The sequence below is a fragment of the Balaenoptera musculus genome, chromosome 10, assembly GCF_009873245.2.
Source record: "Balaenoptera musculus isolate JJ_BM4_2016_0621 chromosome 10, mBalMus1.pri.v3, whole genome shotgun sequence".
Lineage (NCBI taxonomy): Eukaryota > Metazoa > Chordata > Mammalia > Artiodactyla > Balaenopteridae > Balaenoptera > Balaenoptera musculus.
The window spans coordinates 4,475,903-4,503,652 of record NC_045794.1 but is presented as its reverse complement, the minus strand read 5'-3'; the positions used below and the strand labels follow the sequence as shown (position 1 = coordinate 4,503,652).

Genomic DNA, 27,750 nt, shown 5'->3' with positions numbered 1-27,750 from the left:
ACACAAAAGACTAGCAAGCCACAAACAATTAAGAGTAGGCAGGGAGGCGGGGACAAAAGTACAAAAGAATGGTGTCTTACAGGCCCAGAAATAAAATGTACTAAGCAGGGTATAATGAATAGGGTCTATAAGATAAGGTGAGAAAGTGTACCCTGGGTTTGGCAACAGAAAGGTCATGAGTGCTTTCTGCAAGGCCAGTTTTGACACACTTTAAGGTAATTTTCAGTGGAAACTACTAATATCAATAGCATAGAGAAAACACGTTCATCAAGCTGGTCCAGATGATTAATTAATGATATTAGTACTAACACAGGGTAGGCTCTTAATAAATGTTTGTTAAACTGCAGCATACAGAGTACCTCAATACCGTGTCCCTGGGAAACACGTTTCCAAGAGCGGGTGGGGAGGGGTAGGTGAGGGGGTGTAAGACAGTAGAAAATATACACTTGATAAGAAAAAATATATATAATAGCAGTAGGCAAATGCTCACTTTAATCATAATTCTAAATACTTATCTTCACATTAACATAGATATTTCATTAACGAAGAACTGAGCTAAGTATTATATATTTTTTAATGGTTAACATGATTCAAAGTATTTTTATTAAAAATTGAAATTTGGTTTGGTTGAAGTTCTCACCGTAAATATAAAATATCTATCGCTATTTCTACTCACAGTGGATTAGGGCCTAAGCTTCCTGAAGGGCTGTACTATCTAATACAACAGGGGTGACAGGTACTTGACAGCCAGCCTCGAAAGCACAGGCTTAATGTAAAAGTGACGACTTTAAGAAACAGCTTTTCCCATTTATATTTACAACAAAAAGGCTAATATTTTTTTGCAAAGCACTCATTTTATCATGAAATGTAGAGACAGATGGATGCATTAGTATCAAGGAAAAGTGCATATCACAACTTTTTCACTTTTATTAAAGGTTTTGACAATGAGGGCTTCGTAAAATGTCACGAAATTCTATTTGCTATCTAACCATCTACTTCGAAGTAGGAGACATACACTCTAGCATAGCAACTGTTTTAATATGGAAAATTATTCTGAATTCTTAATATAAAAACATTTGGCTAAAACATGAAACATCATTGCAACAAAATTGACAATGCAGGTTAAGTAACTTATAAGATTTCAGAAATGTCTCCTGGGAGAAATGGGAATTTTCCTTCTGCCAGATAAACTCCGCACAGTTAAATTTCAGGTGCCGTAAACCAGACAAAGCCAGAAAGAAGCATCGGGCATGTTACTAGGAAAGAACATGTAACGGGGACATCCTCTGTGTCAAATTGACGGCCACGTAATGACAATGACCTATTATATACATATAAGGGAAAGAGAATATGCTCTTCAGAAGGGAATGACATTCCAAGATAATTCTTATAAACAAACCTCTTACTGAAGTCTCAGATAGCTTTTCAGAGAACAATCACAAAACAGGTAGAGATCATTTATACAACGTTAAAGGATTCATTTATATTACAATACCCTCCTCAAATATAAACACAAATATAAACATGCTTATGAAAGTGAGATCTTCTTAATCAAACATTTTCTTGCCACTACACTCAGCTACTAGCAGCATTTGGATGCAAAGGTTTAACTCGTGCTAATCGGGACAAGCCAAGGCGGAGACTCTGAGTTGGAGACTTCACAGACACTCCTGCCAGTGGGCTACTGCTGCTGCTTCCGGACACCGCTGCAAGAAGACAGATCACCTGATGCTGAGAACGTCAGAAATCTCGTAACAAAGGTCAGTTTATAAAACAGAAGAGGCCAAAAAAGGAGTTAAGCGTTGCTCTGCTATGCAGCTTCTATCAAGTTACATATTAGATCAAAAGAACAGGAAGTACTAAAGAGCAGAAAATATATAGCATTGCATATTCTCAAACGTCCTTAGAGGCCAAGGTAATGACACCAAAACTTTAAATGTGAAAGCTAAATAGGAAAGTTGGGGGCAAAGAACACTGATTGTAAAGACATAAAAAAATGAATGGCATTATAATTTCTAAAGTAGTAGCAAAATCTAACGCATGTTTACAAAATTCTGCAACTTTTACAAGTACTCCTTACAGAATCTATTTTTTCAAATATCACATAACTTTAAATATGACAAATACCATTTTTCTTTATTTGTACTAGTTTCATTTATGCTACCACTCTAATACAGCAATCATTTCCAACGAGTATTAAATTTCAGAATTTATCCACATGTATGTTCGTAGCTGATCATGATTTTAGCCGTAGTAAGTACAAGTGTGTGTACTGTTTTCATACAAAGGTTTTATGAACGTCTCCATGTTTCCAGCCATCTGATTTATCATTCTTAATTGCACACACGTGCCACATATTGATCGAATTCCTACAACACACTTCTGGGTTGTTTCTAGTTTTTCACCACTTTTCTATAAATGGCTATAAAAAAATCACTTACTACTGACCACTTACTACTTTTCCTTCTTTCGAATTCTTTTTAAGGATTAGTTCCCAAGATTAGTTCCTAAGTCAAAAGATCTATTTATTTTTATGGCTCCTGTCAAGCTGTCCTGTAAAGGGATTATAAATTTATAATAAATAATTATACCTGCTACCCCACAACCCAGAGTGCACTGGTTGATACAGCTTTATTATTTTCTAGTTTGAGAGGTATAAAACAGTATTTCATTACTTTAATTTACATTTCCTTGATTACCAGTGAGGCTGCAATTCTTTTCATATTGGTTTCTAGTTGTACTTCTTGGGGGCAGTGGTATGTTATGTCCTTGGCTCATTTTCCCATTGGAATCTTGCTGGTCTTCTCACATTCGTATAAGACAGGAGGTTAGCTGGCAACCTGAGGGTCAAATCCTGCTCTCAGATATACTGTTTGGTCCACATGGTGTTTTAAAAAGTCCACTTTTAAGATCTAGGAGATTTCACACTAAAATCTGTATTTCTGGCTTCTCTTGAAAAACTCAGACGTGGAAATACGAGGCCCATAATCCTGCATGTTAACAACCGGGTGGAGCCGAGGAACGGCGGCTTCCTTCCAGAGGGCACGCGCTCTCGAGGGCGGCAACGCCCGCTCGCTCACGCTTCCTCCCCAGGCCCAATTCCCTCGCCTCTGTCACCTGCCCGGCCCTTCCCCACAATGAATTTATAAGCACTTTGTGTTTTATGACGTGACTCTTTACCTATCAATCCATTATTTCTTTTTTATCTTTTTGCTTATGCTACCTTCAAATTTCTACAGACATTATATCAATACTTTTAAACTTCTTTTGTTGTGGAATCACTAATTATTCTCAGAAGAAATACACTAAGGATTATCCTTGAACTGACAGAGCTTCATTATTTCAGTAACTAATCTTCCGGGACTTTCCTGGTGGCGCATTGGTTAAGAATCCGCCTGCCAACGCGGGGGACACGGGTTCGAGCCCTGGTCTGGGAAGATCCCACATGCCGCGGAGCAACCAAGCCCATGTGCCACAACTACTGAGCCTGTGCTCTAGAGCCCGCGAGCCACAACTACTGAGCCTGCGTGCTGCAACTACTGAAGCCCACACGCCTAGAGCCCACGCACTGCAACAAGAGAAGCCACCATGATGAGAAGCCCGCGCACCACAACGAAGAGTAGCCCCCGCTCGCCGCAACTAGAGAAAGCCCGTGCGCAGCAACAAAGACCCAACACAGCCAAAAAAAATTTTTTAAATAAATTTTAAAAAATAATATGAGGAAGTGCTCATATATAACATTTACAACTAAGAAAAAAAAAAATCTACTAGTGGTAATTTTCCAAGCCCCTGCCCTTGAGCAGTAAATAAATATACCGTACCTGGTGGGACCCACTTAGGTCTCTTGCTTTCAGCTGGAGGACTTCGTATTTGTAACGGCTTCCTAGTGGCCTCTGAAGAAGGAGAAACCTTTTTCGGTGAGGGCCAAGATTCTGACTTGACAGCAGCAGGAGCAGAATCTACTGAAGTCACTTATTTGAAAAATATACATAAAAAAGGGGTCACAGAGGAAGATAAAGTCTAGCACGTATGTGTGAAAATTATCAAGTTACATAAGCTTATAAGAACTAAAGAAGCAGAATCATAAATTTGAAAAACTCATTAATCAACATTTATTGAGAGTCCAAGAATAGCCATCTTTTATGAGCATTACATGCTGGGAAGTATGGCAAGCATATCATATACATTACCGCTAACCCTTAGAGCTACTCCGATACAGAGGTGACTACCCTACTGTCAGTTAAGGAGACAGAGAGGTTAAACAATCTGCCTGTAGTTTGAGAGCTAGTAAGCGTCTGAGTCCAGAGTCCACACTTGTAATCATCACACAAGTGTCTCGTCGGAATATGTCAGTGAGACATTTTATTAGGCTCTAGGAATTTACGGTCCAGTCACTAGACTCTAGTAGAAAGGGCAGAAAAGTACAGAGATGCGTACAGTGCAACGTGGTGAGAGAGATGACAGACTCTAGAGGTGGTCACGGGGCAGGGAACCTACATCTAGAAGCATCTTGTCGAGGGCAGTGTAAAAGCAGACCACCTAGACGGCTCTATGGTAACCCAGGTGAGAGGGGATCAGGGCATGAACTAAGGGGGAGAAAGGGGGGAAAACAGCAGAGTGGATGGCTTTTAGTAATTTGAAGGGGGAGGCATGCTGGAGATGAGGGAATAATCATGATTGGCAAGTTCCTGTCAGGAACACACCATCCGATGGCACCATTTACCCAGAGAATGAACACAGAATGGGAGTGGGTTTGGGTTTTTTGTTTGTTTTTTGATGGAGGGAGAAGCAGAATACAAATTCACTTTCAGATAATGCTTGCTTCGAGACACCTAAGTGGCATCTAAGTGCAGGTGCATATGAACATTTTCACTATATGCTCTTCTTAACGTTAACATCTACATTCCCTAGGTCAGCCCCGAACCACAGACTTTTCTGCCGTGGTGGGAATGTTCTGTATTTCGTGCTGTCCAACACGGTAGCCACAAGCCACATACAGTTAGTGAGCACTTGAAATGTGGCTAGCAAAACCAAGGAACTGACTTTTAAATTTTATCTAATTTTAATTAATTTAAATGTGATAGAGCTACTTTGACTAGTGGCTACCATATTGGACACCATAGCTCTTGAAATTTTCTCTATTCAGGGAAAGATTATAACACCTGCCAGGTCAGAGATGCTTAGAGGTTATCAGTACATTATTGGTGGGACTAGAAATATAATCCATCTTTCCAAATTCTTAATCTCATTATTTAGCTGTTAAACTTTACTTCTAATATTACATAGGAAATTTTCTCGGGAAGCAACTTGCTCCAGGGTATATGGAAGACATTAAGTGGCAAACTCCAACCTGGAAACTGAAATTTTATCTTTAGTTTTTAGGATGTTTTGGTGAGAAAGCATAAACAAACATCTAAAGAAAATATGAAATATATTCATGTTAGGTTTTTTTCCTATTGTCAATGACTTTTTCACATCAGTTTGTGGTAGGCGGTCCCTTAAAGAGACCTGTCTCCTAATTCCCAGAATGTGCACATGTTACCTTACACAGCAAAGGGACTTAGCAGGTGTGACTAAATTAAGGATCTGGAGATGGGGAGACTATCCTGAATATCCGATGGCCCCAGTGTACTCACAAGGGTGCTTATAAGTGAAAGTGAGAAGTAGGAGAACGAGAGAGTTATGTGATGGCTCTGAAGGGAGAAGTGGACCACCCGTCAGAGAGCGGGTGGCCTCTAGAAGCTAGAAAAGGCAGGAAAGGGGGTTCTTCTCCCCTTGAACTTCCACAGAGGTACAGAGCTCTGCCAGCAGCTTGATTTTAGCCGAGTGAGGAAAATTTTGAACCTATGACCTGCAGAACGGTAAAGTAATAAATTTGTGTTGATTTAAGCCACTAAATTTGTGATAATTTTTTACAGCAGCAATTGGAAACTAATACACAGCTTTATCTCTAAAAACCCCTACATTTAAAATCTAATTTCTGGAAACCAGATGAATTTGCCAATTGCAAAAAAACACCAATTAAAACCTGGCTAATTGAGAATACAGTGGTGGGAGGAATACGACTCAATCAGTACTTAGTTCTCATTTCTTAGTAAGTACTCAGCACCAGTACTCAGCACCATGCTATTTAAGGTGAGAGCAACGCCCACCCTTAATGAATGGGGTCTGAATAATGGAAAGTTTAGTTTCAAACAGTACATATATTAAACAACCAAGACATAAAAATATCTATCAATAAGTAAAACAAAGCAGGTTAAAGGAAGTTATATTTTACAATAATCTATTGTATATTATGAACTCAAAAATATCCTAACTTCTTTTACACAAGAAACAAATATTCCACATTCAAGTTGTCACAAATTCCAAAAGTTTTATTGTAAAACTGGTTTCTCCTAACTGAATTCATTCTGAAGAAACCACAGGGCCCTAAACACATGACAAAAGGGTTCTCAACTCAAAGACTGAGTCACGTGCGACAGCAGAAAATGAGAATCACGCCAACTTCCCCGTTTAATCACGTGGAGAAAATGTGGTCTAATGGACAGATTTACGCTCTGAATGCACAAGCCTGGGTTCAAATTCTAGCCCCTCGCTTATCAGCTATAAGAATTCCAACAAACGGTTTAACCTCTCAGAGCCTGTTTTGTCGCTGTGAAATGCAGGTGAAGGAGCCACTCAGAGGGAGGCCCAGCATGAAGAGGGACAAACAGTCCGTGCTGGAAGGGTGGTGGGGGGGCTCAGTGCCCCTATCTGCCCGTCTGCCTTCCCCACCCCAGCCTGCTCTCTTCCACGGATCTTAACAAGAAAAGAACGCTGACAAAAGGTTAAGGAGACTAAAGGCAAAGGTGAGAGAAGCACGTTAAGTAAGCAAGCATATCCAGTATGAAGTGACATATGGGGGACTGCTCTTACCCACATTATCCCGTTTGGATTTGGCTTTCTTCTCTTTCTTTTCAACTGGAGATTTCCCTTTCACTTCTTTCTTTTTAATTTCTTTAACTTTATTTTTTCTCACAGTGAAATTTTCATCATCTTCACTCTCACTAAAATCAGAATCGTCCTCAGAATCCTCACCTGAAACAGAAGATTACATACCTCATCTCTAAAAAGTTCTAAAAAGTGAGGCTTCTCGGACTTCCCTGGCAGTCCAGTGGTTAGGACTCCACGCTTCCACTGCAGGGAGTTCAATCCCTGGTTGGGGAACTAAGATCTAAGATCCCGTATGCCGCTTGGCGTGGCAAAAAAAAAAAAAAAAAATGGTGAGGCTTCTAGTGCCTCAATTTCATCTTCTGCACCAGATTCTTGTGCCCCTTTGTGCTATGCTGTTTCCAGGGGCAAAACAATGCATGGTGCCTGGGTCTGGATCCTGGCCCCTCCACTGACATGTCGTGTGACCTGAGACAGGTCCCTAACTTCACCGTGCCTCAGTTTCCTGTATAAAGTAGGGAGAACCCTAAAACCTGCATCACAGGGTTGTTGTGCAGATTAAGTGAGTTAATATAGGTAAAGAATAACATCTGGCATATAGCGAACAGAAGAGCAAGGCTTGCTATTGCTATTATCATTAATTTCCCATCAGTAATCCTTACTTCTGATTTTACCAGTTTAACTCAGCAACCTTTGAGAAGAATGGTTGGGTATAACATTGCTGCTCTTCCAAAACGATAACCTTGATGGTGATAATATGGTAATAATAATAATAATGTTATTATTATAACAGTATTATTATTATAACATTGCTGCTCTTCCAAAACGATAACCTTGATGGTAATAATAACCGTATGCCTTTCCTTAATCACACCAACTTCAACACGCCAGAACAGAAACCCACTGGGAATTGAGAAGAGACTGACCGTACCATAACCATCTTAACTGACAATCCTGTGTATGATTTCACCTGGGACACACCTCTGATTTCCCACAAACTCCTTTCTATTCTGCATGGGATGATACAAGCCAGTGATGGAATGTGTTAAGTAGCTACAGCTTCTGGAAAAAAGCATAGAGAATACTCGAGAGTTAAGCAATGATTCTTCTATTTTTCGGGGGAAGAGAGGATCAGAAAATCATGTCCTGGAAATACTAAACTCTGAAAATTAAGTGTAAATAAGGATTAGCCCTATATTCATAAAAAACCTTTTTACACTTTTTTATACATCATTACAAATGCAGTACATGCTTACTGTAGAAAATGCCGACCATACCAAAAAAGTATTAAGGAAGAAGAAAGCCCACTCCCTAATCTCCTCACTCAGAGATAACCACTGTCATACCCACCATATATAATATCTACCTAACTATCTATATGGAATAATATATTTTATGTAAAAATATATATATATATGAAAATTTTCAAACATACACAACAGTAGATAATAATAAACTACCACCCAGATTCAACAATCATCAATATTTGGCAACATTTGTTTCATCTATCTTCTCTTCCCTTTCCTTCTCAGAGTATATAAAAATAAACCCAAGACACTGCATTATTACATTTCTACATACTTCAGAATGCATCTCTAAAAAACACAGACTTATAAAAAACATGTCATTATCATATCTAATGATATCAACAACAGTTTCTTGGAATCATCTTCTATCCAGCCCATTTAATCACTTTTAATATAGAGCAATATCCCATCCCTTTTTCCCCCATGCCTTTGACATGTTGAAGCAACCAGGTCAGTTGTCCTATGGAATGTCCTACATTCTGGATTGGTCTGTTTTCTTCCTCATGGTGTCATTTAACTTACTCTTGCATTTCCTGTGAGCTGGAATTTTCTCAAGGCTCAAGTAGAATCAGGCTCACATTATTATTATTATTACTTTTTTGGGCAAGAATACACATCATAGGTGATGCTCTGTTCTCCGTATTATGCCAGTCATATCAGAAAGCACAGAATGTATGGCTGCCCCACTCCTGGTTGGTTGAGCTGACGCCGGCCTGAATTCTCCGTTGTAAAGATCCTCGTCAGCCTTCTATTGATGATGTTTGCCTAAATCAATAATGTCATTACAATCTTCAAATTGTGATGTCCTTATTCTATCATTCTTCCCACACAAATAAAATTTTAAAAACAGATAATCAACCCATGTATTCACATAATAGTTACCGTGTTATACAGAATTCACCATATAAGGCCAGCAGATCACATGAAGGCCGCTATAAATAGTACCTTGCAAAATCAAATAATTATTTCTGGACTCCCAAGAGGATCTAGGTTCAGGGAGGGCAAGCAGTGGAGAAGTTTCTCCAAAATTTCAGACTATAGAATCTAGGAGGATACAGCTTCCTATAACCCCAACAGTTACGGTATCTCACGTGCTCTTTTCTTGGCTTGAGAGGATAGACTGTAGGGGCAGGCTATAATGCTATTTAAATAAACTGGAGGTGGGGAGATGGGGCTCCCAGAATCCCAAGTCATCAGCACCTCATACTGGGAAATCTGGAAGGCCCAGACACTCAGGTTATGGATTTGGGGTATCTTTAGATGTCCTTAAGAAAAGCCTTGATTCTCTCCATTTTCATTTTTCTTTTCCCACTGAAGGTCACAGAAGTTCCTTTCTCTTCTCATCTAGCGTGAGCCAGCGCAGGAGGAAAACTCTGAAATGTCACTTAAAGAAGGGACCCTGTCCCAGATAACTCAGGTTGTCTGAAATGAATCCAGCAGCACATTCAAGTATAATAAACAACCAGCTCTGAGGGGATGGGAGGGTGAGTCATTCTTGGCTTAGGGCAGATGAAAATAAACTGGTAGTATTGCTCCTTGAAGTACACTGAGCGTATTGGGGAACATGTTTGTCCTTCCATTTAAGGTAAAGCAGGCTTGAGACCCTTCACGATCCGGTGCCAGGCGGCCTCTTCAACCTCCACCACATTCTCCCTTCCCTGCAAACCTCACTGAACTCTGTGTGTGTGTTTCCACGTCTTTTTCTTTTGTTTCTTCCAGTTGTATTGAGATATAACTGACATGCAGCACTGTGTAAGTTTAAGGTGTACAGCACAGTGATGTGACTTACGTACATCATGAAGTGACTATCACAAGAAGTTTGGTGAACCTCCATCATCTCGCAGACACAAGATTAAAGAAATTGAAAAAATTGTTTTTCTTGTGATGAGAACTCTTAGGATTTACTCTCTTAACTTTCATATGTAACACACAGCTGTGTTCATCATCTTCGTCCTGTTGTACGTTATAGCCCTAGTGCTTATTTATCTTACAGCTGCACCTGTGTACTTACTGACTGCCTCCATCCCATCCCCCCTCCCCCAACACCTGCCTCTGGTAACCACAAACCTGATCTCTTTTTCCATGAATTTGTTGTTTGTTTGTGAAGTATAATTGACCTAAAACACTGTGTTAGCTCCTGGTACACAACATGGTGATTTGATATTTCTATACATTTCAAAATGATCACCACAATAAGCTAGTTACCATCTGTCACTACACAAAGATATTACGTAATTATTGAGTATATTCCCCACACTGTACATTCCATGACTCATTTAATTTGCAACTGGAAGTCTGTCCCTCTTAATCTCCCTCAACTATTTCTTTCCTCTCCTCCCCCTCCTCCCCTCAGGCAACCACCTGTTTGTTCTCTGTATCTGTAACTGTTTCTGTTTTGTTGTTTGATCATTTGTTTTGTTTTGTAGATTCCACATATAAGTGAAATCATACAGTTTTGTCTTCCTCTGTCTGACTGACCTCACTCAGTATGACAATCTCTAAGTCCACCCATGTTGCTGCAGATGGCATGTTTTCTATGGCTGAGTAACAGTCACTGTGTGTGTGTGTGTGTGTGTGTGGACACACGCATATACCACATCCTCTTTATCCCTTCATCTACTGACGGGCACTTAGGTTGCTTTCACATCTTGGCTATTGTGAATAATGCTGCAATGAACATGGGGGTGCAGATATCTTTTCTAATTAGTGTTTTTGTTTTCTTTGGATAAATACTCAGGAGTGGAACTGCTGGATCATGAGGTGGTTCTATTTTTAATCTTTTGAGAAACGTCCAGCGTCACTGAGCTCTTGTATGTGCACTTGCCTGTTCTCTTGTTTATGCCCTTCTATCAGTCAGAAGTGCTATTTCACCCCTAAATGCTACTCATTTTTCAAGGCACGGCTTAAAGGTCACCTCCAGATAAAGCTTTTCCCCCAAATGCCATAGCTGAATTGAACTGTCCTGTGTATGCCTCGAGTTTGCACACACCAAACGTTTAGCAGTGCTTTGCATACGTTAATGGTCTCCACGAACTTCCTACTGACTCTCCATAGGGTTGATTTTGAGTGAGGACATAACCTACCAGTTGCAAAGTCTGGTTCGGAGTCATCAGCACCGTCGCCGTCACTGCTTTCCAAAAGAATCTTCCTCTGCTGGACCACGGCTTGGGATGCCGCTTTTCTTCTCCGCTGAGAACCCTGGGAATCCTCCTCCTCATTGATCTTATCCAGATCTTCAGGATAAAAAAAATCAACGAAACTTTTTGTGCCAGGTCACATTTAAAGAACTGTGGAGTAGACTTCTATGACACCTGCTCTTTTTATTTGCCCAGCTATGTCCTTCCTGTGCTTCTAGTAACAGACCACACAGCCCAATCTGGGTCAGTCATAATACATCAGTCTCCTGGCAACAGTCCGAGTTAAGCAAAAGTCCAAGGCCCACACTGAAAGAGTCTTTCCCCAAGAATTTTCAAACTGGAGCTGGGAAGATAGAGCCCCTTTCTTCAGTGTTCAACTGACGTCAACTAGAAGCCATGGGTAGTCGTGACCCGCCACCAGGGAAGAAACTGGGTCTGCAGTTAAAAGAGAGGAAAACTAAAACAGAAAGAAACAAAGGAGAAGGGGTGAAGAGAACCTTCACAAATATGAAGACCTTGGTTCTAGTTACAGTTTCAGGAATTTAAATAAGAGTTAGAAAATGTCGATGGAAAAAATATTATTAATATCAAAAACTTACCTAAATAATCACTGGCTACACTGCAATTGGAGATATGAGGAGACTTACTCATTGCTTCTGTTTCACTATTGCCATGTTTGTCAATGTCTAAATATAAGGAAGAAGAAAGCACCCTAATCAACCAATGTCTAGAAATAGGAAGATAAGGGCTAAAATCTAATACCATTTAGATACAGATAAATGATCCAGACCAGGGGTCCCCAACCCCTGGGCCGGGGACTGGTACCGCTCCGCAGCCTGTTAGGAAGTGGGCCGCACAGCAGGAGGGGAGCGGCGAGTGAGCGAAGCTTCATCTGTATTTACAGCTGCTCCCTATCCCTGCCCATCGCTCGCTCGCATTACTGCCTGAACCATTCTCCCCCCTTCCCCACCGTGGAAAAACTGCTTTCCACAAAACCGGTCCCTGGTACCAAAAAGGTTGGGGACCGCTGATCCAGGCTCCAACTAGCACAGTGACTTTACTTGGCGAGGCTAACATATGGTTAGAAGTTTTGGCTCTGAAATCACACAAACTTTAATCAGACTTAAGTTCAAATTCAGGCTCTTAAATCGGCAATATACCAGGGGAAAGTTGCTTATCCTCTACAAGACTTAATTTCCTCATCTATAATGTGGAGATTAAAACAGTCTGGGGGGCTTCCCTGGTGGCGCAGTGGTTGAGAATCCGCCTGCCAATGCAGGGGACATGGGTTCGAGCCCTGGTCTGGGAAGATCCCACATGCCGCGGAGCAACGAAGCCCGTGCACCACAGCTACTGAGCCTGTGCTCTAGAGCCCGCGAGCCACAACTACTGAGCCCGTGCGCCACAACTACTGAAGCCCGTGTGCCTAGAACCCGTGCTCCGCAACAAGAGAAGCCACTGCAGTGAGAAGCCCGTGCACCGCAAGGAAGAGCAGCCCCCGCTCGCCGCAACTAGAGAAAGCCCGTGCACAGCAACGAAGACCCAACGCAGCCAAAAAAAACCCAAAACCAAAAACCAAAAAAAAACAGTGTGGGGATTAAATGAGGCTATTGTGGGGAATTAAATGTTGACTGAATGTGGAAATTGCTTATTGTGGTGCCCAGCACAAAGGAAACAGCGGACAAACATTAACTATCATTTCTGTGTAGGCAGATCTGTGCTTTTACTAATGTAAAGACTCTTCAATCATTATCACAACTTTAAAATGATCTAGAGTATTTTAAGAGAACTTTAAGTCATGATGATTGGTACTATTACTCTCGGAGAAGTGGTACAAGGAAACCTTGCTATACAATGCCACGATCTTTTACAGGAAAGAGATTTTCGTTTTCTCAGATTTAGATACATGACAATTCTCTTTCTCAGTTTCTTTGACTCCTGATTACTGGAAGGGCCCCCTAATCAACACTATCTCACTTATTTTCAAACAGGAGGCACTACTGACTTAAACATCTATACCCCTAAATAAGCAAATGGGCTAAAAATATCCTCCAAGATAAAAGAAGTTAGGCCAAAGCAGTTTAATCCAAAAAGCAACTGAGCAATTTGAATGTCTTTTCTGGGAATAATGATTTCTGCTTCTCCAGAATATCAATATTGCCATCTGCTGACCAATTGCCAGAAAAATCCACAGATAAAGCCAGCAGTCATAAATCTATCAAGTCTACTGAGCTTGCTAACCAAATTAGTACCTTTAGCCTCTGTAAATAATAAAAATTACCACCATTAGATTATGTTTAACTAATCTGAATTTGGAGAGAAAGAAGGTGGATTGTTCGGATGCACAGGTCAGTGTATTTGATCATGAAATTAAATTTTCACTGCACATAAAGATGAACTTTGGACGTGCAGGGTCATAGACCACGTCCTCCACTTGAACCTGAGTGTTAGGCAGAGAGGTATTTATGTGTGGATGAGATTTATGCAACTGAATAAACAGCTGAATCCAACGGCACCCTCTGCAAATTGCTCCTTTTTTAGTACAAAGTTTTAGAACTACATTCTTCCCTCTGTAAAGGCTCATCCAACGAAATGATTACAAAAGCAATAAGAAGGTTTTAAAGATAATTATCGAAAATAAAGTTACTTTTATCTTGAGACTCCTCCACATCAATGGTGACGGTTGGAAGTTCCTTCACTGATAAAGCCAGTGCGACTTCTAGGTCTCTCTGGTAGAGCTTATCATCTAAAGGCATTCTAAAATAGACACACAAATAATAATGAGTTTGTAAACTATCAATCTCAGCTAAAATCTGAGATTTTCCTCAGTGACTAAGAGTTTCTTTCCAACCTCAGAAAGATGTTCTTCAACAATAATCATGATCATAATTGCTCCTTAATGTTAAGCCTCCTGAAATGTTAAGTGTCATGTTGGACCCAGCAGAACAGATTTGAAATAGGAGCATCACGTGACAATGTCCATTTCATTGTGATGTCTCTTCCTCACCACCAGCTCTGTCCAGGTGGGAAGCACCTGCCCAACTGAGAACGGACGTGGCTCAAACATCACTTCCACTTAGAAATCTTCCTTGACCTCACCCACACCTCTTTAGACAGCTGTTATAGCTCTTTTATTAAATTGAAATTACTTTTTTTTTTTTTACATCTGTTCCGCCCAATCTGGACTTTGACAAATATTTCAGCAAGTACTTACTCTGTGAGGCATTGCACTAGACAGGATATTAAAAGTGCTCTCAAAAAGTCTGCAGTTTTGCCACGGAGCAACTGGGCCCGTGAGCCACAATTACTGAGCCTGCGCTCCGCAACAAGAGAGGCCGCGATAGTGAGAGGCCTGCGCACCGCGATGAAGAGTGGCCCCCACTTGCCACAACTAGAGAAAGCCCTCGCACAGAAACGAAGACCCAACACAGCCATAAATAAAATAAATAAATAAAAATTTGAAAAAAGAAAATGCTCCCTATTAAAAAAAAAAAAAAAAAAAGTCTGCAGTTAATGAGGAGGTAGGAAAACAAGTCCCATAATAATTACCCTATATAAACAGATTATCACGTCTCCTGTTCAAGGTGGTCAAGAGTGCTATAGTGTTTAAGAGGAAGAGAGAGCAAAGAAAGGTTTGAAAAGGTTTGAAGGTAAGAAAAGGCTACGTAAAGGAGGTAATACTGAGATGCACCTTGAAGGATTTATTTTTTAAAATAACAATTTTATTGAGATATAAATCGCACAGTATAAAATCCACCCTTTTGAAGCATACAATTCAGCAGTTTTTAGTATATTCAGAGAGCTGTGAAACCATCACCACTATGTAATTTCAGAACACTTTCATCAACCCAAAAAGAAACCTCATACCCACTAGCAGTCAGTCCCCGTTTCCCCCTCCCCAGCATCTGGCAACCACTAATCTACTTTCTGTTTCTATGGACTTGTCTATTCCGGACATTTCGTATTACTGGAACCATATAATATGTGGCCTTTTGTGCCAGGCTTCTTTGGCTCCCTACAATGTTTTCAAGGTTCATCCACGTTGTAGCATACATCAGTACTTCTTCTTTTTTTTTTTTTTTTTAACATCTTTATTGGAGTATAATTGCTTTACAATGGTGTGTTAGTTTCTGCTTGGTAACAAAGTGAATCAGTTATACATATACGTATGTCCCCATATCTCCTCCCTCTTGCGTCTCCCTCCCACCCTCCCTATCCCACACCTCTAGGTGGTCACAAAGCACCGAGCTGATCTCCCTGTGCTATGCGGCTGCTTCCCACTAGCTATCTATTTTACATTTGATAGTGTATATATATCCATGCCACTCTCTCACTTTGTCCCAGCTCACCCTTCCCCCTCCCCGTACTTCATTTCTGTTTATTGCTGAATAATATTCCACTGTATGGATATATCACATTTCACTTATCCAGTCATTAGTTGATAAACATTTGGATTACTTCCATTTTTTGGCTATTATGAACAATGCTCCTATAAATATTCATGTACAGGTTTTTGTGTGGGCATAGATTTTTATTTCTCTTGGGTATATACCTAGGCTGGGTCATATAATAACTGTTTATTTCGAGGAACTGCTACTCTGTTGTCCAACGTGGCTGCACCGTTTTGTATTCGCAGCAGCAATGTGGGAGGGTTTCCACTTCTCCACATCCTCCTCAACACCTGCTACTATCTGTCCTTCTGCTTACAGCCATCCCTCTGCGCGTGACATGTTATCTTATTGTGGTTTTGATTTGTATTTCACTGATGGCTAAGCATGTTGAGCATCTTTTCGTGTGCTATTGGCCATTTGTATATATTCTTTAAAGAAATGTCTATTCAAGTCCTTTGCCCATTTCTAACTTGGGTCATTATTCTTTTTATTGTTGGACTGCAAGAGTTTCCTATATATTCCAGATACAAGTCCCTAATGGGTTCTATGATTTGCAAATATTTTCTCCCATCCATTGGTTATTTAACTATATTTTAAAGGTAGTACAAGGAGCTCAAAAACAAAAAAGAAAAAAGTAAAGAGAAGGACATGGGCTAAGTCTCTCTATGTTCATTAACTTTCCTCACATTTATTGTAGCAGTAAAGCATCATACGTCCTACGTTCCATTTGTCAGTATCCCTCCTCTGCCCACCTCCTCCCCGTAGTGCAAGTGTGGGGCCTCTTGGGGCTTTCTTCCCTCATTTTACCCTCTCTCTTGGTACTAACTAACGGAACTCCAGGGTTAGTCTAGAAACCATAGGTCCTGATCACTGCTGGACAAAACTCAGTAAGATAAAGAGAAAATACTTTTTATCTGTAGAAAAATACATGGTTTAATTTGTTTCTTCCAGTTTTACTGAGATATAATTGACAGCCAGCACTGTATAAGTTTAAGGTGTACAATACAGTGGGTCACAGTGATGTGACTTACACGCATCATGAAATGATGACCACAGAAGTTTAGGGAACATCTGTCATCTCATATATTACAGATACGTGGTTTTAAATTTTATAACTGCCCTTACAAATGTGATTTTTAACAAAGTAGTCTTGTAAGACCTGAGGACTTCAGAGACAGGTACTAGGTCTTGTAAATGCAAGTTATACCTTCTAAACTTGGTAATTATGATTGTCTTAATACTTAAATGGATATTTCCTCATACATTTGTGAACTTAAAGAAGTTCAGAAAGTCAGAAGGGGATTAATGGTACATCTCTGTTCTCCAACATGCACTAAATAAAATAAGACCCATGATGCTGCTCAAATTCTAATTTAGACCAAGAATTTGAATTTACCTCTCTTTTAAATTAACACATCTAATGTCATATTTACTGTATGTCTTACCTCTCACCTTTTTTTAGGGGTTTTCTCTTGTAGTGGGATGTCTTTTTCCTGGAGATTCTTCAGTTTAGGTTCTGGTTTTTCTAGTTTTAACTCCTTTTGTGTAGTTCTGGATTTTTTATTTAACGGTGCGGTTGCAGGAACAAAATCATCTATTCATGTGTGAATTAAAAATAAAAGAACACATGAAATTGCTTTTCCTTAGGAAGAAATAAATAAAATTACTTTCTTGGTAGCTGAGATTCATTACCATGTGTGTTCAAGTTTTAAAGATAAGCAAATTGGGGCTTCCCTGGTGGCACAGTGGTTGAGAATCCACCTGTCAATGCAGGGGACTCAGGTTAGAGCCCTGGTCCAGGAAGATCCCACATGCCGCGGAGCAACTAAGCCTGTGCACCATGACTACTGAGCCTGCGCTCTAGAGCCCATGAGCCACAACTACTGAGCCCGCATGCCACAACTACTGAAGCCCGCACGCCTAGAGGCCATGCTCCACAACAAGAGAAGCCACCGTAATGAGAAGCCTGCGCATGGCAACAAAGAATAGCCCTAGCTCGCTGCAACTAGAGAAAGCCTGTGCGCAGCAACAAAGACCCAGCGCAGCCAAAAATAAATAAACAAATTTAAAAAAAAAAAAAGCAAAGACAAGCAAATTGTTTGCTTTCCACAGTTTAAAAAATACTGTTGGTATACTGTTTGTCTTTATTCTCACTCAAGCTTTTCAACTTCGTTTTAGTGGCCTTTATTTTTTAAAATATCAATCTATCAAAAACTAATCCCCCAAAAAGCTGCAAAGGCAACTAAGCTAGTATATGTAAGTGGTAACGAAAAGAACAATTAATTAAAAATCTGTAAAACCATTAGAAAAATTATTAAAATTCCCTTCATAATTTTATCATATTGACAAGTGGAAGAAAATGATTTTTGGCAAAGGGATGCTCTTTTCCAGCCCATTCTGTTCTCCCAGAGTTTTCTGTCCTACCAATCCTCAGAAGTGAGGTAGTTCTTCTGCTGACACTCAAGCTAAGACTGCTGCTCTAGCATTCTAAGTCATACATGACACATGTATGCATACCTTCATGTGCGTGTAGTCTGAATCACACACTTTCTCATTTATTAATACATGTTGTCTCTTTTATGCTTCCCCAGGTAGGAATATAATAATTTGTGACTCGCCCCCCCACCATGCCACAGTCTCCAGAATACAACCAGCAATTTATAACGATTTAGTGACAGATTGATGACAATAATAAAAAGCTAGAAGTTATACCCTATGCTCTTTTCTCCCAAGTCTTAGACACACGTAAGACTGGACTCAAGGTTAAAAACAGATTCCTTCAAACTGAGGGATTACTAAATATCTGACCTGCAGAAAACTCCAGGGGTCTAAGAAAGAAACACAAAACTTACTTTTAAGTATAATGTAATCTAACAATGTTTCTCAAACTTTTTAACCAAAGTTCTCTTAATAGCAGAGATAAGCAAATATATATATATATATATATATATATATATATATATATATATATATAACACAATAGGGTAAAGCTTATGCCTGAGCTTTCTTCAAGGTCTTGTTTTATTGTACAATTAATGGGGATTTCACATTATATTCTGTAACACATTTGTGTCTCAGAAAGACAGTGTGTTCTTCTTAGGGGAAGGGATAAAAGGGCACAAATCCCACAGTGAGAAACATGGATCTCACAGAGTTTAGATTTAAAAAGCCATTTTACCTGGCCCTATTTGGTTATAATTTATGCCAATAATTCTTGTCAGGGTAATTATCAACACAAGTATCCTAAGTGCTTAGAATATTATTTTTCCAGGACTACCTCATATGCAATTGGTACTAACCATATTTTAGCCATACACACACACACACACACATCCTATAAATTGTGAGGAAGTAAATTTCCAAATCTTTAAAGAAGACATAAGAAGCTCTACTTACCATCACTATCAGAGTCCTCAAACTGGGAGTAGTTGACTGGCTTCTTGTGCCTGTAACCAAGAGAGAAATTTTCATTTACACAAATGTCAATTTCCCACCTACATTCTTTAAGGCCATTAATAGTCTTGAGTAAATAAAAATATGTTTGCATTCCCTTAAGAATATATAAATTAAGGCCCTGAACCAAGATGGCGGAGTAGAAGGAGGTGCTCTCACTCCCTCTTGCAAGAACACCGGAATCACAACTAACTGCTGAACAATCATTGACAGGAAGACACTGGAACTCACCAAAAAAGATACCCCACATCCAAAGACAAAGGAGAAGCCACAATGAGACGGCAGGAGGGGCGCAATCACAACAAAATCAAATCCCATAACTGCTGGGTGGGTGACTAACAAACTGGAGAACACTTATACCACAGAAGCCCACCCACTGGAGTGAAGGTTCTGAGCCCCACGTCAGGCTTCCCAACCTGGGGGTCCAGCAATGGGAGGAGGAATTCCTAGAGAATCAGACTTTGAAGGTTAGCGGGATTTGAATGCAGGACTCTGACAGGACTGGGGGAAACAGAGATTCCACTCTTGGAGGGCACACACAAAGTAGTGTGCACATCGGGACCCAGGGGAAGGAGCAGTGACCCCAGGAGAGACTGAACCAGACCTACCTGCTAGTGTTAGAGGGTCTCCTGCACAGGCAGGGGGTGGCTGTGTCTAACTGTGAGGACAAGGACACTGGCAGCAGAAGTTCTGGGGAGTACTCCTTGGCATGAGCCCTCCCAGAGTGTGCCATTAGCCCCAACAAAGAGCCCGGGTAGGCTCCAGTGTTGGGTTGCCTCAGGCCAAACAACCAACAGGGAGGGAACCCAGCCCCAACCATCAGCAGACAAGTGGATTAAAGTTTTAATGAGCTCTGCCCACCACAGCAACAGCCAGCTCTACCCACTACCAGTCCCTCCCATCAGGAAACTTGCACAAACTTCTTAGATAGCCTCATCCACCAGAGGGCAAACAGCAGAAGCAAGAATAACTACAATCCTGCAGCCTGTGGAACAAAAACCACATTCACAGACAGATAGACAAGATGAAAAGGCAGAGGGCTATGTACCAGATGAAGGAACAAGATAAAACCCCAGAAAAACAACTCAATGAAGTGGAGATAGGCAACCTTCCAGAAAAAGAATTCAGAATGATAGTGAAGATGATCCAGGACCTCGGAAAAACAATGGAGGCAAAGGTCGAGAAGATGCAAGAAATGTTTAACAAAGACCTAGAAGAATTAAAGAACAAACAAACAGAGATGAACAATACAATAACTGAAATGAAAACTATACTAGAAGGAATCAATAGCAGAATAACTGAGGCAGAAGGATGGATAAGTGACCTGGGAGACAGAATGGTGGAATTTACTGCTGCGGAAAAGAATAAAGAAAAAAGAATGAAAAGAAATGAAGACAGCCTAAGAGACCTCTGGGACAACATTAGATGCAACAACATTCGCATTATAGGGGTCCCAGAAGGAGAAGAGAGAGAGAAAGGACCTGAGAAAATATTTGAAGAGATTATAGTCGAAAACTTCCCTAACATGGGAAAGGAAATAGCCACCCAAGTCCAGGAAGCACAGAGAGTCCCATACAGGATAAACCCAAGGAGAAACACGCCGAGACACATAGTAATCAAATTGGCAAAAATTAAAGACAAAGAAAATTATTGAAAGCAGCAAGGGAAAAATGACAAATAACATACAAGGGAACTCCCATAAGGTTAACAGTTGATTTCTCAGCAGAAACTCTACTAGTCAGAAGGGAGTGGCATGATATACTTAAAGTGATGAAAGGGTAGAACCTACAACCAAGATTACTCTACCCAGCAAGGATCTCATTCAGATTCAATGGAGAAATCAAAACCTTTACAGACAAGCAAAAGCTAAGAGAATTCAGCACCAGCAAACCAGCACTACAACAAATGCTAAAGGAACTTCTCTAAGTGGGAAACACAAGAGAAGAAAAGGATCTACAAAAACAAACCCAAAACAATTAAGAAAATGGTCATAGGAACATACATATTGATAATTACCTTAAACGTGAATGGATTAAATGCTCCAAACAAAAGACACAGGCTTGCTGAATGGATACAAAAACAAGACCCATCTATATGCCGTCTACAAGAGACCCACTTCAGACCTAGGGACACATACAGACTGGAAGTAAGGGGATGGAAAAAGGTATTCCATGTAAATGGAAATCAAAAGAAAGCTGGAGTAGCAATACTCATATCAGATAAAATAGATTTCAAAATAAAGAAAGTTACAAGAGACGAGGAAGGACACTACATAATGATCAAGGGATCAATCCAAGAAGATTTAACAATTATAAATATATATGCACCCAACATAGGAGCACCTCAATACATAAGGCAACTGCTAACAGCTATAAAAGAGGAAATTGACAGTAACACAATAATAGTGGGGGACTTTAACACCTCACTTACACCAATGGACAGATCAACCAAAATGAAAATAAATAAGGAAACAGAAGCTTTAAATGACACAATAGACCAGATAGATTTAACTGATATTTATAGGACATTCCATCCAAAAACAGCAGATTACACTTTCTACTCAAGTGCGCATGGAACATTCTCCAGGATAGATCACATCTTGGGTCACAAATCAAGCCTCAGTAAATTTAACAAAATTGAAATCATATCAAGCATCTTTTCTGACCACAACGCTATGAGATTAGAAATGAATTACAGGGAAAAAAACCGTAAAAAACACAAACACATGGAGGCTAAACAATACGTTACTAAATAACCAAGAAATCATTGAAGAAATCAAAGAGGAAATCAAAAAATACTTAGAGACAAATGACAATGAAAACACGACGATCCAAAACCTATGGGATGCAGCAAAAGCAGTTCTAAGAGGGAAGTTTATAGCTATACAAGCCTACCTCAAGAAACAAGAAAAATCTCAAGTAAACAATCTAACCTTACACCTAAAGGAACTAGAGAAAGAAGAACAAACAAAGCCCAAAGTTAGGAGAAGGAAAGAAATCACAAAGATCAGAGCAGAAATAAATGAAATAGAAACAAAGAAAACTACAGCAAAGATCAATAAAACTAAAAGCTGGTTCTTTGAGAAGATAAACAAAATTGATAAACCATTAGCCAGACTCATCAAGAAAAAGAGGGAGAGGACTCAAATCAATAAAATCAGAAATGAAAAAGGAGAAGTTACAACATACACCGCAGACATACAAAGCATCCTAACAGTCTACTACAAGCAACTCTATGCCAATAAAATGGACAAGTTGGAAGAAATGGACAAATTCTTAGAAAGGTATAACCTTCCAAGACTGAACCAGCAAGAAATAGAAAATATGAAGAGACCAATCACAAGTAATGAGATTGAAACTGTAACTAAAAGTCTTCCAACAAACAAAAGTCCAGGACCAGATGGCTTCACAGGTGAATTCTATCAAACATTTAGAGAAGAGCTAACACCCATCCTTCTCAAACTCTTCCAAAAAATTGCAGAGGAAGGAACACTCCCAAACTCATTCTATGAGGCCACCATCACCCTGATACCAAAACCAGACAAAGATACTACAGAAAAAGAAAATGACAGACCAATATCACTGATGAACATAGATGTAAAAATCCTCAACAAAATACTAGCAAACAGAATCCAACACATTAAAAGGATCATACACCATGATCAAGTGGGATTTATCCCAGGGATGCAAGGCTTCTTCAACATACACAAATCAATCAATGTGATATACCATATTAACAAATTGAAGAATAAAAACCATATGATCATCGCAATAGATGCAGAAAAAGCTTTTGAAAAAATTCAATACTCATTTATGATAAAAACTCTCCAGAAAATGGGCATAGAGGGAACCTACCTGAACATAATAAAGGCCATATACGATAAACCCACAGCAAACATCATTCTCAATGGTGAAAAACTGAAAGCATTTCCTCTAAGATCAGGAACAAGACAAGGATGTCCACTCTCACCACTATTATTCAACATAGTTTTGGAAGTCCTAGCCACGGCAATCAGAGAAGAAAAAGAAATAAAAGGAATACAAATTGGAAAAGAAGTAAAACTGTCACTGTTTGCAGATGACATGATATTATACATATTGGAAAAGAAGTAAAACCGTCACTGTTTGCAGATGACATGGTATTATACATAGAGAATCCTAAAGATGTCACCAGAAAACTACTAGAGCTAATCAATGAATTTGGTAAAGTTGCAGGATACAAAATTAATGCACAGAAATCTCTTGCATTCCTCTAAACTAATGATGAAAAATTTGAAAGAGAAATTAAGGAAACACTCCCATTTACCACTGCAACAAAAAGAATAAAATGCCTAGGAATAAACCTACCTAGGGAGACAAAAGACCTGTATGCAGAAAACTATAAGACACTGATGAAAGAAATTAAAGATGATACCAGCAGATGGAGAGTTATACCATGTTCTTGGATTGGAAGAATCAATATTGTGAAAATGACTATACTACCCAAAGCAATCTACAGATTCAATGCAATCCCTATAAAATTACCAATGGCATTTTTTACGGAACTAGAACAAAATATCTTAAAATTTGTATGGAGACACAAAAGACCCTGAATAGCCAAAGCAGTCTTAGGGAAAAAAACAGAGCTGGAGGAATCAGACTCCCTCACCTCAGACTATACTACAAAGCTACAGTAATCAAGACAACATGGAACTGGCACAAAAACAGAAACACAGATCAATGGAACTAGATACAAAGCCCAGAGATAAACCCACACACCTATGGTCAACTAATCTATGACAAAGGGTATACAATGGAGAAAAGACAGTCTCTTCAGTATGTGGTGCTGGGAAAACCGGACAGCTACATGTTAAAGAATGAAATTGGAACACTCCCTAACACCATACACAAAAATAAACTCAAAATGGATTAGAGACCTAAATGTAAGACCGGGCACTATAAAACTCTTAGAGGAAAACATAGGAAGAGCACTCTTTGACATAAATCACAGCAAGATCTTTTTTGATCCACCTCCTAGAGTAATGGAAATAAAAACAAAAATAAACAAATGGGACCTAATGAAACTTCAAAGCTTTTGCACAGCAAAGGAAACCATAAACAAGATGAAAAGACAACTCTCAGAATGGGAGAAAATATTTGCAAACGAATCAACGGACAAACGATTAATCTCCAAAATAGATAAACAGCTCATGCAGCTCAATATTAAAAAAACAAACAACCCAATCCAGAAATGGGCAGACCTATATAGACTTTTCTCCAAAGAAGACATACAGATGGCCAAGAAGCACATGAAAAGCTGATCAACATCACTAATTATTAGAGAAATGCAAATCAAAACTACAATGAGGTATCACCTCACACCAGTTAGAATGGGCATCGTCAGAAAATCTACAAACAACAAATGCTGGAGAGGGTGTGGAGGAAAGGGAACCCTCTTGCACTGTTGGTGGGAATGTAAATTGATACAGCCACTATGGAGAACAGTATGGAGGTTGCTTAAAAAACTAAAAATAGAATTACCATATGATCCAGCAATTCCACTACTGGGCATATACCCAGAGAAAACCATAATTCAAAAAGACACATGCACCCCAGTGTTCATTGTAGCACTATTTACAATAGCCAGGTCATGGAAGCAACCTAAATGCCCATCGACAGACGAATGGATAAAGAAGATGTGGTACATATATACAATGGAATATTACTCAGCCATAAAAAGGAATGAAATTGGGTCATTTGTTGAGACGTGGATGGATCTAGAGACTGTCATACACAGTGAAGTAAGTCAGAAAGAGAAAAACAAATATCGTATATTATGCATATATGTGGAACCTAGAAAAATGGTACAGATGAACCGGTTTGCAGGGCAGAAATTGAGACACAGACATAGAGAACAAACGTATGGACACCAAGGGGGGTAAAGTGGCAGGGGGGTGGGGGTGGGATGAATTGGGAGATTGGGATTGACATGTATACACTGATGTGTATAAAATGCATGACTAATAAGAATCTGCTGTATAAAAAAATAAAATAAAATTCAAAAATTCAAAAAAAAAAAGATGTAGGGAAATGAGCAGTAAAAATATATATATATATATAAATTAAAAACATGATTCACATTTTACCACATGGATTTAGCATTAGCTGAAAAAGGTATAACTATACTGGATATACCTGATAAGGAAGAAAGTTAATTTAGATAACACATAAAGTAAGAATAATCAATATAATTAACACTCAAAGTTTACAGTGTTTAATTGCTGTTGGGCATTTAGAAGTTCCTGTTGTATGTATTCTTTTGTTTTATACATGCATTCTGTCTTCCCTATTAGATTATAAACTTCTTGACACTGAAAGCCATTTTCTTTTATCTCCCACAATATTAAATAATGTTCATTATGCAATGAACATTTAAAACATGGTGAGTGTCTTTGTACTTGACACCTGAAAACAAATCTTTACACAACTTTAGAAGGCAACAGAAGAAAGTGATATTCAAAGTGAATAAAATAATTTCCTTCCTCCTTCCCCTGCACTAAATGAAACTCTAGTTTTCATTTTTATCTTCTGCCAACTACCCAAGTGTGAATAACCCAGTTTGTCAGTCAGTTGTTCTTTCAAGTGAAAATGGTGTTCTATGAAAAAGAGGATCACAACTCAAACAACCTCGCAAGTTGTTTTTCTTAAGACAACCATCATAGACGTGCGTGCTTTATGCGTCCTTCTCATCATCGCCTCACACAGGATATTAAAGCCAAGCATATTCTTGTTAAAAATAGAGTTGCCATATGATCCAGCAATCCCACTCCTGGGCATATATCTGGAGAAAACTCTAATTCGAAAAGATACATGCACCCTGATGTTCACAGCAGAACTATTTACAATAGCCAAGGCATGGAAGCAACCTAAATGTCCACTGACAGATGAAGTATGAAGAAGTGTGGTATACATATACAATGGAATATTACTCAGCCATCAACAAGAATGAAATAATGCCATTTGCAGCAACATGGCTGGACCTAGAGATTATGATACTAAGTGAAGTAAGTCAGAAAAAGACAAAAACCATATGATATCACTTACATGTGGAATCTAAAATATGATACAAATGAACTTATTTACAAAACAGAAACAGACTCAGAGACATAGAAAACAAACATGGTTGCCAAAGGGGAAAGGGGATGGGGAGGGATAGATTAGGAGTTTGGCATTAGCAGGTACAAACTACTATAAAGAAAATAGATAAACAACAAGGACCTACTGTATAGCACAAGGAGCTATATTCAACATCCTGTAATAAACCAGAATGGAAAAGAATATGAAAAAGTATACATATGTATATATAATGCTGAATCACTTTGCTGTACACCAGAAACACAACATTATAAATAATTATACTTCAATAGAATTTTTTTAAAAAATTAAAATTAAAGTAGGGCTTTCCTCCTTCTCACTCTCTCTCATATTGCCATGTTTATTTTCCGTCTCCTAACTTCATCCCTTGACTTGACTGCAACCTCCAGCACCTAGTAAATATATATACCTAGTAAATATATACCAACAGCACAAAAGAAAATATATTCAAAATTCTACTAAATGAACGGCTGACCCTAGGCCTCCATGGTGCTCGACTGAGGTTAACTGGAGGAATAGTTTCAAACAGTACATTTAATGGAAAACACAGAGAATCTGGCGCCAGCTGGCTTAGGTTTGCGTGTTATCCTGTAACTTACTAGCTGTGTGACTCAGGTAAACTAGCTTTCGTGCCCAGAAGTTTAAATTGATAAAATAGGGAGACCCAAACTTTCTATCTCAAAGAAGTATAGGGACGAACAAATGAAATAACACGTAAGCAGGAGCTTGGTGAAATGCAAAGCGCTGTAACCAGGCCTTATTTGAACGGGGTGGGTAAAAGAAACGGCAGTAACTGTCAAAGGAGCCAAGAGAAGGAAACAGCTTGGACGCTAGGACCTTTCCGAGGAGCGGCAGCTCTCACTGGAGTCTAGAGCGTTTAGCTGTCGGTCCCACCATCGCTACCCTGGTCCTCGGGCCCTTCCCTCCATCCCATGCAGGTGACGCGGCCTACAGCGTCCTCCTGCCCTTCCTCCCCATCCGCGCCGGATGCCATGAACTACTCACCTCGCAGGCCGCACCATGGTCCCCTGCAAGGCTGGAAACCTGCAGCTCGCAGGCTCCTGTCGGCAGCGGCGGCGGCCGTTCCAATTCCCGCGCAAAACCAGACTCGAAACTCTCCGTCCCGCCGCCAGTCCTCCAATCCTCGCCGCCCATCCCCGCGGGCGCGCATGCGCTCTGAGAAGCGCGCGTAAGTTCACGCCCCTTCCAGGCACCGCCCTTCCGCATCCGGTCTGCCAGAGCCGAGCTGGTGCTTCGCCGCTGCACTTTCGTCACGACGGTGACCTCTGCGCCGTCTCTGAAATGGACAATAACAGTAGAAATACACCTTCTTACACTTTTTAAATGATTAAACTCAGGTATTATGGAACAAGGGGACACTTAGACCGAGGAATTTTCC

At 39.7% G+C, this 27,750-nt stretch overlaps 1 protein-coding gene across 2 annotated transcripts; it reads right to left on the bottom strand.

Moving 5' to 3' along the window:
* Nucleotides 1-492: 492 nt before the first annotated feature.
* Nucleotides 493-27,509, bottom strand: RAD51AP1 (RAD51 associated protein 1). 2 transcript variants are annotated; one of them, XM_036867389.1, is made up of 9 exons: nucleotides 27,357-27,509; nucleotides 19,162-19,211; nucleotides 17,218-17,359; nucleotides 14,022-14,131; nucleotides 11,974-12,060; nucleotides 11,321-11,470; nucleotides 6,916-7,077; nucleotides 3,822-3,971; nucleotides 493-1,706 (listed from the first exon to the last, which is right to left on the bottom strand). In XM_036867389.1, exons 1-9 carry the CDS (start codon nucleotides 27,371-27,373, stop codon nucleotides 1,576-1,578), a joined length of 999 nt encoding a protein of 332 aa, XP_036723284.1. In that variant the 5' UTR covers nucleotides 27,374-27,509; the 3' UTR covers nucleotides 493-1,575. The 2 variants fall into 2 exon arrangements, with proteins under 2 accessions (XP_036723284.1, XP_036723285.1); XM_036867390.1 differs by lacking the exon at nucleotides 493-1,706 and adding an exon at nucleotides 1,752-2,840.
* Between the last annotated feature and the right edge of the window lie 241 nt (nucleotides 27,510-27,750).